Source organism: Haliotis rufescens, unplaced genomic scaffold (genome assembly GCF_023055435.1).
Source record: "Haliotis rufescens isolate VD_foot unplaced genomic scaffold, xgHalRufe1.0.p SCAF_2, whole genome shotgun sequence".
Taxonomy (NCBI): domain Eukaryota; kingdom Metazoa; phylum Mollusca; class Gastropoda; order Lepetellida; family Haliotidae; genus Haliotis; species Haliotis rufescens.
This window is the reverse complement of record NW_025963890.1, coordinates 79,400,235-79,414,530: the sequence shown is the minus strand read 5'-3', so window position 1 is coordinate 79,414,530 and position 14,296 is coordinate 79,400,235. Positions and strand designations below refer to the sequence as shown.

General features: G+C 36.0%; 1 protein-coding gene across 5 annotated transcripts in view; it reads left to right on the top strand.

The window, feature by feature from the left end:
• LOC124123598 (low-density lipoprotein receptor-related protein 4-like) overlaps window positions 1–14,296 on the top strand; it is a 199,874-nt gene that overhangs the window by 132,168 nt on the left and 53,410 nt on the right. For all 5 annotated transcript variants that reach the window (XM_048400674.1, XM_048400677.1, XM_048400675.1 and 2 more), the window contains exon 12: window positions 4,913–5,034. In XM_048400674.1, coding sequence (XP_048256631.1) covers window positions 4,913–5,034 — 122 coding nt within the window. The remainder of the gene's footprint in view (window positions 1–4,912; window positions 5,035–14,296) is intronic.

Sequence of the window (14,296 nt, the reverse complement as noted above, 5' to 3'; positions counted from 1 at the left end):
GGATGTATTGACTTACTTTATATAATGTTACAGGAGGATGAATTGACTGACATTAAGTAATGTTACAGGTGGATGTATTGACTGACATTATATAATGTTACAGGAGGATGAATTGACTGACATTAAGTAATGTTACAGGAGGATGTATTGACTGACATTAAGTAATGTTACAGGATGATGTATTGACTGACATTATATAATGTTACAGGTGGATGTATTGACTGACATTATATAATGTTACAGGTGGATGTATGACTGACATTATATAATGTTACAGGTGGATGTATTGACTGACATTATATAATGTTACAGGTGGATGTATTGACTGATATTATATAATGTTACAGGTGGATGTATTGACTGACATTAAGTAATGTTATAGGAGGATGTATTGACTTACTTTATATAATGTTACAGGAGGATGAATTGACTGACATTAAGTAATGTTACAGGTGGATGTATTGACTGACATTATATAATGTTACAGGAGGATGAATTGACTGACATTAAGTAATGTTACAGGAGGATGTATTGACTGACATTAAGTAATGTTACAGGATGATGTATTGACTGACATTATATAATGTTAGAGCCAGATGTATTGACTTACATTATGTAATGTTACAGGTGGAAGTACTGATTTACATTCAGTAGTGTAACAGGATGCTGTATTGACTGACATTTAGTAATGTTACAGAGGATGTATTGAGTTGCATTAAAAAAGTGTTACAGAAGGATGTACTGACTTACATTAAGTAATGTTACAGATGGATGCATTGACTGACATTAAGTAATGTTATAGGTGGGTGTATTCACTTACATTAAGTAATGTTACAGATGGATATATTGACTGACATTAAGTAATGTTACAGATGGATGTGTTGACTGACATGAAGAAATGTTACAGGAGGATGAATTGACTGATATTAAGTAATGTTATAGGTGGGTGTATTCACTTACATTAAGTAATATTACAGGAGGATGTATTGACTGATATTAAGTAATGTTACAGATGGATGCATTGACTGACATTAAGTAATGTTATAGGTGGGTGTATTCACTTACATTAAGTAATGTTACAGGAGGATGTGTTGACTGACATGAAGAAATGTTACAGGAGGATGAATTGACTGATATTAAGTAATGTTACAGGAGGATGTATTGACTTACTTTATATAATGTTACAGGAGGATGAATTGACTGACATTAAGTAATGTTACAGGTGGATGTATTGACTGACATTATATAATGTTACAGGAGGATGAATTGACTGACATTAAGTAATGTTACAGGAGGATGTATTGACTGACATTAAGTAATGTTACAGGAGGATGTATTGACTGACATTATATAATGTTACAGGTGGATGTATTGACTGACATTATATAATGTTACAGGTGGATGTATGACTGACATTATATAATGTTACAGGTGGATGTATTGACTGACATTATATAATGTTACAGGTGGATGTATTGACTGATATTATATAATGTTACAGGTGGATGTATTGACTGACATTAAGTAATGTTATAGGAGGATGTATTGACTTACTTTATATAATGTTACAGGAGGATGAATTGACTGACATTAAGTAATGTTACAGGTGGATGTATTGACTGACATTATATAATGTTACAGGAGGATGAATTGACTGACATTAAGTAATGTTACAGGAGGATGTATTGACTGACATTAAGTAATGTTACAGGATGATGTATTGACTGACATTATATAATGTTAGAGCCAGATGTATTGACTTACATTATGTAATGTTACAGGTGGAAGTACTGATTTACATTCAGTAGTGTAACAGGATGCTGTATTGACTGACATTTAGTAATGTTACAGAGGATGTATTGAGTTGCATTAAAAAAGTGTTACAGAAGGATGTACTGACTTACATTAAGTAATGTTACAGATGGATGCATTGACTGACATTAAGTAATGTTATAGGTGGGTGTATTCACTTACATTAAGTAATGTTACAGATGGATATATTGACTGACATTAAGTAATGTTACAGATGGATGTGTTGACTGACATGAAGAAATGTTACAGGAGGATGAATTGACTGATATTAAGTAATGTTACAGGAGGATGTATTGACTGTCATTAAGTAATGTTACAGGAGGATGAACTGACTGATATTAAGTAATGTTACAGGAGGATGAATTGACTAATATTAAGTAATGTTACAGGAGGATGTATTGACAGTCATTAAGTAATGTTACAGGAGAATGAATTGACTGATATTAAGTAATGTTACAGGTGGATGTATTGACTGACATTAAGTAATGTTACAGGAGGATGAATTGACTGACATTAAGTAATGTTACAAGAGGATGTGTTGACTGACATTAAGAAATGTTACAGGAGGATGAATCGATTTACATTGAGTAATGTTACATGAGTGAGTGAGTGAGTGAGTTTTGGTTTAACGCCGATTTTAACAGTATTCCAGTTATATCGCGGCGTGTAAGCTTAATGTGGGAGGAAAGCCCGAAGTGATGCATGTCTCAGACGTTTACCACTTCGGTGAAACCCACGAGCAAGGGTATGGTGCTGACAAACCTAGAAACATAATCGGGGCGAACCGGGATTCGAACCCACAATCATAGGTTTCTAGCGTGCCCAAGAGACGCAAGTCTGCACAGTGAATCAAGTCGCCTAAAACGACTGGGCCACCCGTGCCCCCTAATGTTACATGAGGATGTATTCACTGACATTAAGTAATGTTACAGGAGAATGTATTGACTGATATAAAGTAATGTTACAGGTGGATGTGTTGACTGACATGAAGTAATGTTACAGGAGGATGTATTGACTGACTTTATGTAATGTTACAGATGGATGCATTGACGGACATTAAGTAATTTTACAGGAGGATGTATTGACTTACTTTATGTAATGTTACAGATGGATGCATTGACTGACATTAAGTAATGTTATAGGTAGGTGTATTCACTTACATTAAGTAATGTTACAGGAGGATGCATTGACTGTCATTAAGTAATGTTACAGGAGGATGAACTGACTGATATTAAGTAATGTTACAGGAGGATGAACTGACTGATATTAAGTAATTTTACAGGAGGATGTATTGACTTACTTTATATAATGTTACAGATGGATGCATTGACTGACATTAAGTAATGTTATAGGTGGGTGTATTCACTTACATTAAGTAATGTTACAGGAGGATGTATTGACTGATATTAAGTAATGTTACAGATGGATGTGTTGACTGACATGAAGAAATGTTACAGGAGGATGAATTGACTGATATTAAGTAATGTTACAGGAGGATGTATTGACTGTCATTTAGTAATGTTACAGGAGAATGAACTGACTGATATTAAGTAATGTTACAGGAGGATGAATTGACTGATATTAAGTAATGTTACAGGAGGATGTATTGACTGTCATTTAGTAATGTTACAGGAGAATGAATTGACTGATATTAAGTAATGTTACAGGTGGGTGTATTGACTGACATGAAGTAATGTTACAGGAGGATGAATTGACTGATATTAAGTAATGTTACAAGAGGATGTATTGACTGTCATTAAGAAATGTTACAGGAGGATGAATTGACTGATATTAAGTAATGTTACAGGAGGATGAATTGACTGACATTAAGTAATGTTACAGGAGGATGAATTGACTGATATTAAGTAATGTTACTGGAGAATGTATTGACTGATATTAAGTAATGTTACAGATGGATGTGTTGACTGATATTAAGTAATGTTACAGATGGATGTGTTGACTGACATGAAGAAATGTTACAGGAGGATGAATTGACTGATATTAAGTAATGTTACAGGAGGATGTATTGACTGTCATTAAGTAATGTTACAGGAGGATGAATTGACTGATATTAAGTAATGTTACAGGAGGATGAATTGACTGACATGAAGTAATGTTACAGAGGATGAATTGACTGTCATTAAGTAATGTTACAGAAGGATGAATTGACTGATATTAAGTAATGTTACAGGTGGATGCATTGACTGACATGAAGTAATGTTACAGGAGGATGAATTGACTGATATTAAGTAATGTTACAGGAGGATGTATTGACTGTCATTAAGTAATGTTACAGGTGGTCGTATTGACTGACATTAAGTAATGTTACAAGTGGATACATTGCCTGACATTAAGTAATGTTACAGGTTGATACATTGCCTGACATTAAGTAATGTTACAGGAGGATGTGTTGACTGACATGAAGTAATGTTACAGGAGGATGAATTGACTGACATTAAGTAATGTTACAGGAGGATGAATTGACTGATATTAAGTAATGTTACTGGAGAATGTATTGACTGATATTAAGTAATGTTACAGATGGATGTGTTGACTGATATTAAGTAATGTTACAGATGGATGTGTTGACTGACATGAAGAAATGTTACAGGAGGATGAATTGACTGATATTAAGTAATGTTACAGGAGGATGTATTGACTGTCATTAAGTAATGTTACAGGAGGATGAATTGACTGATATTAAGTAATGTTACAGGAGGATGAATTGACTGACATTAAGTAATGTTACAGAGGATGAATTGACTGTCATTAAGTAATGCTACAGAAGGATGAATTGACTGATATTAAGTAATGTTACAGGTGGATGCATTGACTGACATGAAGTAATGTTACAGGAGGATGAATTGACTGATATTAAGTAATGTTACAGGAGGATGTATTGACTGTCATTAAGTAATGTTACAGGTGGTCGTATTGACTGACATTAAGTAATGTTACAAGTGGATACATTGCCTGACATTAAGTAATGTTACAGGTTGATACATTGCCTGACATTAAGTAATGTTACAGGAGGATGTGTTGACTGACATGAAGTAATGTTACAGATGGATGTATTGACTTAAATGAAGGAATGTTACAGGTGGATGTACTGGACAGGCTGGGACAAAGATGGCATCAAGGTTGAACGCTGTGGCATGGACGGCAGCAACAGGCAGGTTCTTGTGCGAGACAAGATGGTGTGGCCCCAGGATATGCTCATTGGTATGTTATGAGCGTCTTTGAGTGCACTGAGCAGATCGGCATGCATAACCAGTTCCAGAATATATTCAAATGGGAAATTAGTATCCAATTCGAGGTTTTTTGTCTTATGACATATTCACGATAGATCTATCATTCATTCTCGTGTCAACTGACAGATGTAAAATACAGTACATTGTCAACAATGTGTTAAGGTAATACACACGTTACAGCATGTTTACAATTTGTTTAAATTCTAAACAGTTTAGCGTCATATATCTATCACAAAGCGGCAAGTGACCAATGACACAAATCTATCATGAAGCGGCTAGTGACCAATAACATATATCTTTCACAAAGCGGCTAGTGACCAATAACAAATATCTATCACGAAGCAGCTAGTGACCAATAACATATATCTATCATGACACGGCTAGTGACCAATAACATATATCTGTCATGATGAAACTAGTGACCTCTAACATATATCTATCATGACGCGGCTAGTGACCAAAAACATGTATCTATGATGATGCAGCTAGTGACCACTAACATATATCTATCATGACACGGCTAGTGACCAATAACATATATCTGTCATGATGCAACTAGTGACCACTAACATATATCTATCATGACGCGGCTAGTGACCAAAAACATGTATCTATCATGATGCAGCTAGTGACCACTAACATATATCTATCATGACGTGGCTAGTGACCAACAACATATATCTATCATGATGCAGCTAGTGACCACTAACATATATCTATCATAACCAGGCTTGTGACCAATAACATATATCTATCATGATGCAGCTAGTGACCACTAACATATATCTATCATAACCAGGCTTGTGACCAATAACATATATCTATCATGATTCAGCTAGTCACCACAAATATATATCTATCATGACACGGCTAGTGACCAAAAACATATATCTATCATGACACGGATAGTGACCAATAACACATATCTATCATGACGCAGCTAGTGACCACTCACATATATCTATCATGACGCAGCTAGTGACCACTAACATATATCTATCATGACACAGCTAGGGACCAATAACATATATCTATCATGACAAGACTTGTGACCAATGACATACATCTATCATGACACGGCTTGTGACCAATAACATATACATCTATCATAACTAGGTTTGTGACCAATAACATATATCTATCATGATGCAGCTAGTGACCAATAACATATATCTATCATGATGCAGCTAGGGACCAATAACATATATCTATCATGACACGGATAGTGACCAATAACATACATCTATCATGACACGCCTTGTGACCAATAACATATATCTATCATGATGCAGCTAATGACCAATAACATATATCTATCATGATGCAGCTAGTGACCAATAACATATATCTATCATGATGCGGCTAATGACCAATAACATATAGCTATCATGATGCAGCTAGTGACCAATAACATATATCTATCATGACACGCCCCGTGACCAATAACATATATCTATCATGATGCAGCTAATGACCAATAACATATATCTATCATGATGCAGCTAGTGACCAATAACATATATCTATCATGATGCAGCAGCTGACCACTAACATATATCTATCATGACACGGATAGTGACCAATAACATACATCTATCATGACACGCCGTGTGACCAATAACATATATCTATCATGATGCAGCTAATGACCAATAACATATATCTATCATGATGCAGCTAGGGACCAATAACATATATCTATCATGATGCAGCAAATGACCAATAACATATATCTATCATGATGCAGCTAGTGACCAATAACATATATCTATCATGACACGCCCTGTGACCAATAACATATATCTATCATGATGCAGCTAGTGACCAATAACATATATCTATCATGATGCAGCAGGTGGCCACTAACATATATCTATCATGACACGGATAGTGACCAATAACATATATCTATCATGACACGCCTTGTGACCAATAACATATATCTATCATGATAGCCTTGTGACCAATAACATATATCTATCATGACACGGATAGTGACCAATAACACATATTTATCATGATGCAGCTAGTGACCACTAACATATATCTATCATGATGCAGCTAGTGACCAATAACATATATCTATCATGATGCAGCTAGTGACCAATAACATATATCCATCATGACACGCCCTGTGACCAATAACACATATCTATCATGACGCAGCTAGTGACCACTAACATATATCTATCATGACGCAGCTAGTGACCACTCACATATATCTATCATGATGCAGCTAGTGACCAATAACATATATCTATCATGATGCAGCAGGTGGCCACTAACATATATCTATCATGACACGGATAGTGACCAATAACATATATCTATCATGACACGGATAGTGACCAATAACATACATCTATCATGACACGCCTTGTGACCAATAACATATATCTATCATGATGCAGCTAATGACCAATAACATATATCTATCATGATGCAGCTAGGGACCAATAACATATATCTATCATGACGCAGCTAATGACCAATAACATATATCTATCATGATGCAGATAGTGACCAATAACATATATCTATCATGACACGCCCTATGACCAATAACATATATCTATCATGATGCAGCTAGTGACCAATAACATATATCTATCATGATGCAGCTAGTGACCAATAACATATATCTATCATGATGCAGCAGGTGGCCACTAACATATATCTATCATGACACGGATAGTGACCAATAACATATATCTATCATGACACGCCTTGTGACCAATAACATATATCTATCATGACACGGATAGTGACCAATAACACATATCTATCATGATGCAGCTAGTGACCACTAACATATATCTATCATGACATGGCTAGTCACCAATAACATATATCTATCATGATGCAGCTAGTGACCAATAACATATATCTATCATGACACGCCCTGTGACCAATAACACATATCTATCATGACGCAGCTAGTGACCAATAACATATATCTATCATGACGCAGCTAGTGACCACTCACATATATCTATCATGATGCAGCTAGTGACCAATAACATATATCTATCATGATGCAGCAGGTGGCCACTAACATATATCTATCATGACATGGATAGTGACCAATAACATATATCTATCATGACACGCCTTGTGACCAATAACATATATCTATCATGACACGCCTTGTGACCAATAACATATATCTATCATGACACGGATAGTGACCAATAACACATATCTATCATGATGCAGCTAGTGACCACTAACATATATCTATCATGACATGGCTAGTGACCAATAACATATATCTATCATGACACGGCTAGTGACCAAAAACATATATCTATCATGACACGGATAGTGACCAATAACACATATCTATCATGACGCAGCTAGTGACCACTAACATATATCTATCATGACGCAGCTAGTGACCACTCACATATATCTATCATGATGCAGCTAGTGACCAATAACATATATCTATCATGATGCAGCAGGTGGCCACTAACATATATCTATCATGACACGGATAGTGACCAATAACATATATCTATCATGACACGGATAGTGACCAATAACATACATCTATCATGACACGCCTTGTGACCAATAACATATATCTATCATGATGCAGCTAATGACCAATAACATATATCTATCATGATGCAGCTAGGGACCAATAACATATATCTATCATGACGCAGCTAATGACCAATAACATATATCTATCATGATGCAGATAGTGACCAATAACATATATCTATCATGACACGCCCTATGACCAATAACATATATCTATCATGATGCAGCTAGTGACCAATAACATATATCTATCATGATGCAGCTAGTGACCAATAACATATATCTATCATGATGCAGCAGGTGGCCACTAACATATATCTATCATGACACGGATAGTGACCAATAACATATATCTATCATGACACGCCTTGTGACCAATAACATATATCTATCATGACACGGATAGTGACCAATAACACATATCTATCATGATGCAGCTAGTGACCACTAACATATATCTATCATGACATGGCTAGTCACCAATAACATATATCTATCATGATGCAGCTAGTGACCAATAACATATATCCATCATGACACGCCCTGTGACCAATAACACATATCTATCATGACGCAGCTAGTGACCAATAACATATATCTATCATGACGCAGCTAGTGACCACTCACATATATCTATCATGATGCAGCTAGTGACCAATAACATATATCTATCATGATGCAGCAGGTGGCCACTAACATATATCTATCATGACATGGATAGTGACCAATAACATATATCTATCATGACACGCCTTGTGACCAATAACATATATCTATCATGACACGCCTTGTGACCAATAACATATATCTATCATGACACGGATAGTGACCAATAACACATATCTATCATGATGCAGCTAGTGACCACTAACATATATCTATCATGACATGGCTAGTGACCAATAACATATATCTATCATGACACGGCTAGTGACCAAAAACATATATCTATCATGACACGGATAGTGACCACTAACATATATCTATCATGATGCAGCTAGTGACCAATAACATATATCTATCATGATGCAGCAGGTGGCCACTAACATATATCTATCACGACACGGATAGTGACCAATAACATATATCTATCATGACACGGATAGTGACCAATAACACATATCTATCATGATGCAGCTAGTGACCACTAACATATATCTATCATGACATGGCTAGTGACCAATAACATATATCTATCATGACACGGCTAGTGACCAAAAGCATATATCTATCATGACACGGATAGTGACCAATAACACATATCTATCATGACGCAGCTAGTGACCACTCACATATATCTATCATGACGCAGCTAGTGACCACTAACATATATCTATCATGACACGGCTAGTGACCAAAAACATATATCTATCATGACACGGATAGTGAACAATAACACATATCTATCATGACGCAGCTAGTGACCACTAACATATATCTATCATGATGCAGCTAGTGACCAATAACATATATCTATCATGATGCAGCAGGTGGCCACTAACATATATCTATCATGACACGGATAGTGACCAATAACATATATCTATCATGACACGGATAGTGACCAATAACACATATCTATCATGATGCAGCTGGTGACCACTAACATATATCTATCATGACATGGCTAGTGACCAATAACATATATCTATCATGACACGGCTAGTGACCAAAAACATATATCTATCATGACACGGATAGTGACCAATAACACATATCTATCATGACGCAGCTAGTGACCACTCACATATATCTATCATGACGCAGCTAGTGACCACTAACATATATCCATCATGACGCAGCTAGGGACCAATAACATATATCTATCATGACAAGACTTGTGACCATTGACATACATCTATCATAACTAGGTTTGTGACCAATAACATATATCTATCATGATGCAGCTAGTGACCAATAACATATATCTATCATGATGCAGCAGGTGGCCACTAACATATATCTATCATGACACGGATAGTGACCAATAACATATATCTATCATGACACGGATAGTGACCAATAACACATATCTATCATGATGCAGCTAGTGACCACTAACATATATCTATCATGACATGGCTAATGACCAATAACATATATCTATCATGACATGGCTAGTGACCAATAACATATATCTATCATGACACGGCTAGTGACCAAAAACATATATCTATCATGACACGGATAGTGACCAATAACACATATCTATCATGACGCAGCTAGTGACCACTCCCATATATCTATCATGACGCAGCTAGTGACCACTAACATATATCTATCATGACTCAGCTAGGGACCAATAACATATATCTATCATGACAAGACTTGTGACCAATGACATACATCTATCATAACTAGGTTTGTGACCAATAACATATATCTATCATGATGCAGCTAGTGACCACTCACATATATCTATCATGACGCAGCTAGTGACCACTAACATATATCTATCATGACACGGCTAGTGACCAAAAACATATATCTATCATGACACGGATAGTGACCAATAACACATATCTATCATGACGCAGCTAACGACCACTAACATATATCTATCATGATGCAGCTACTGACCAATAACATATATCTATCATGATGCAGCAGGTGGCCACTAACATATATCTATCATGACACGGATAGTGACCACTAACATATATCTATCATGACACGGCTAGTGACCAATAACATATATCTGTCATGATGCAACTAGTGACCACTAACATATATCTATCATGACGCGGCTAGTGACCAAAAACATGTATCTATCATGATGCAGCTAGTGACCACTAACATATATCTATCATGACGTGGCTAGTGACCAACAACATATATCTATCATGATGCAGCTAGTGACCACTAACATATATCTATCATAACCAGGCTTGTGACCAATAACATATATCTATCATGATGCAGCTAGTGACCACTAACATATATCTATCATAACCAGGCTTGTGACCAATAACATATATCTATCATGATTCAGCTAGTCACCACAAATATATATCTATCATGACACGGCTAGTGACCAAAAACATATATCTATCATGACACGGATAGTGACCAATAACACATATCTATCATGACGCAGCTAGTGACCACTCACATATATCTATCATGACGCAGCTAGTGACCACTAACATATATCTATCATGACACAGCTAGGGACCAATAACATATATCTATCATGACAAGACTTGTGACCAATGACATACATCTATCATGACACGGCTTGTGACCAATAACATATACATCTATCATAACTAGGTTTGTGACCAATAACATATATCTATCATGATGCAGCTAGTGACCAATAACATATATCTATCATGATGCAGCTAGGGACCAATAACATATATCTATCATGACACGGATAGTGACCAATAACATACATCTATCATGACACGCCTTGTGACCAATAACATATATCTATCATGATGCAGCTAATGACCAATAACATATATCTATCATGATGCAGCTAGTGACCAATAACATATATCTATCATGATGCGGCTAATGACCAATAACATATAGCTATCATGATGCAGCTAGTGACCAATAACATATATCTATCATGACACCCCCCGTGACCAATAACATATATCTATCATGATGCAGCTAATGACCAATAACATATATCTATCATGATGCAGCTAGTGACCAATAACATATATCTATCATGATGCAGCAGCTGACCACTAACATATATCTATCATGACACGGATAGTGACCAATAACATACATCTATCATGACACGCCGTGTGACCAATAACATATATCTATCATGATGCAGCTAATGACCAATAACATTTATATCTATCATGATGCAGCTAGGGACCAATAACATATATCTATCATGATGCAGCAAATGACCAATAACATATATCTATCATGATGCAGCTAGTGACCAATAACATATATCTATCATGACACGCCCTGTGACCAATAACATATATCTATCATGATGCAGCTAGTGACCAATAACATATATCTATCATGATGCAGCAGGTGGCCACTAACATATATCTATCATGACACGGATAGTGACCAATAACATATATCTATCATGACACGCCTTGTGACCAATAACATATATCTATCATGACAGCCTTGTGACCAATAACATATATCTATCATGACACGGATAGTGACCAATAACACATATTTATCATGATGCAGCTAGTGACCACTAACATATATCTATCATGATGCAGCTAGTGACCAATAACATATATCTATCATGATGCAGCTAGTGACCAATAACATATATCCATCATGACACGCCCTGTGACCAATAACACATATCTATCATGACGCAGCTAGTGACCACTAACATATATCTATCATGACGCAGCTAGTGACCACTCACATATATCTATCATGATGCAGCTAGTGACCAATAACATATATCTATCATGATGCAGCAGGTGGCCACTAACATATATCTATCATGACACGGATAGTGACCAATAACATATATCTATCATGACACGGATAGTGACCAATAACATACATCTATCATGACACGCCTTGTGACCAATAACATATATCTATCATGATGCAGCTAATGACCAATAACATATATCTACCATGATGCAGCTAGGGACCAATAACATATATCTATCATGATGCAGCAAATGACCAATAACATATATCTATCATGATGCAGATAGTGACCAATAACATATATCTATCATGACACGCCCTGTGACCAATAACATATATCTATCATGATGCAGCTAGTGACCAATAACATATATCTATCATGATGCAGCTAGTGACCAATAACATATATCTATCATGATGCAGCAGGTGGCCACTAACATATATCTATCATGACACGGATAGTGACCAATAACATATATCTATCATGACACGCCTTGTGACCAATAACATATATCTATCATGACACGGATAGTGACCAATAACATATATCTATCATGACGCAGCTAGTGACCACTAACATATATCTATCATGATGCAGCTAGTCACCAATAACATATATCTATCATGATGCAGCAGGTGGCCACTAACATATATCTATCACGACACAGATAGTGACCAATAACATATATCTATCATGACACGGATAGTGACCAATAACACATATCTATCATGATGCAGCTAGTGACCACTAACATATATCTATCATGACATGGCTAGTGACCAATAACATATATCTATCATGACACGGCTAGTGACCAAAAGCATATATCTATCATGACACGGATAGTGACCAATAACACATATCTATCATGACGCAGCTAGTGACCACTCACATATATCTATCATGACGCAGCTAGTGACCACTAACATATATCTATCATGACACGGCTAGTGACCAAAAACATATATCTATCATGACACGGATAGTGACCAATAACACATATCTATCATGACGCAGCTAGTGACCACTAACATATATCTATCATGATGCAGCTAGTGACCAATAACATATATCTATCATGATGCAGCAGGTGGCCACTAACATATATCTATCATGACACGGATAGTGACCAATAACATATATCTATCATGATGCAGCTAATGACCAATAACATATATCTATCATGATGCAGCTAGGGACCAATAACATATATCTATCATGATGCAGCAAATGACCAATAACATATATCTATCATGATGCAGATAGTGACCAATAACATATATCTATCATG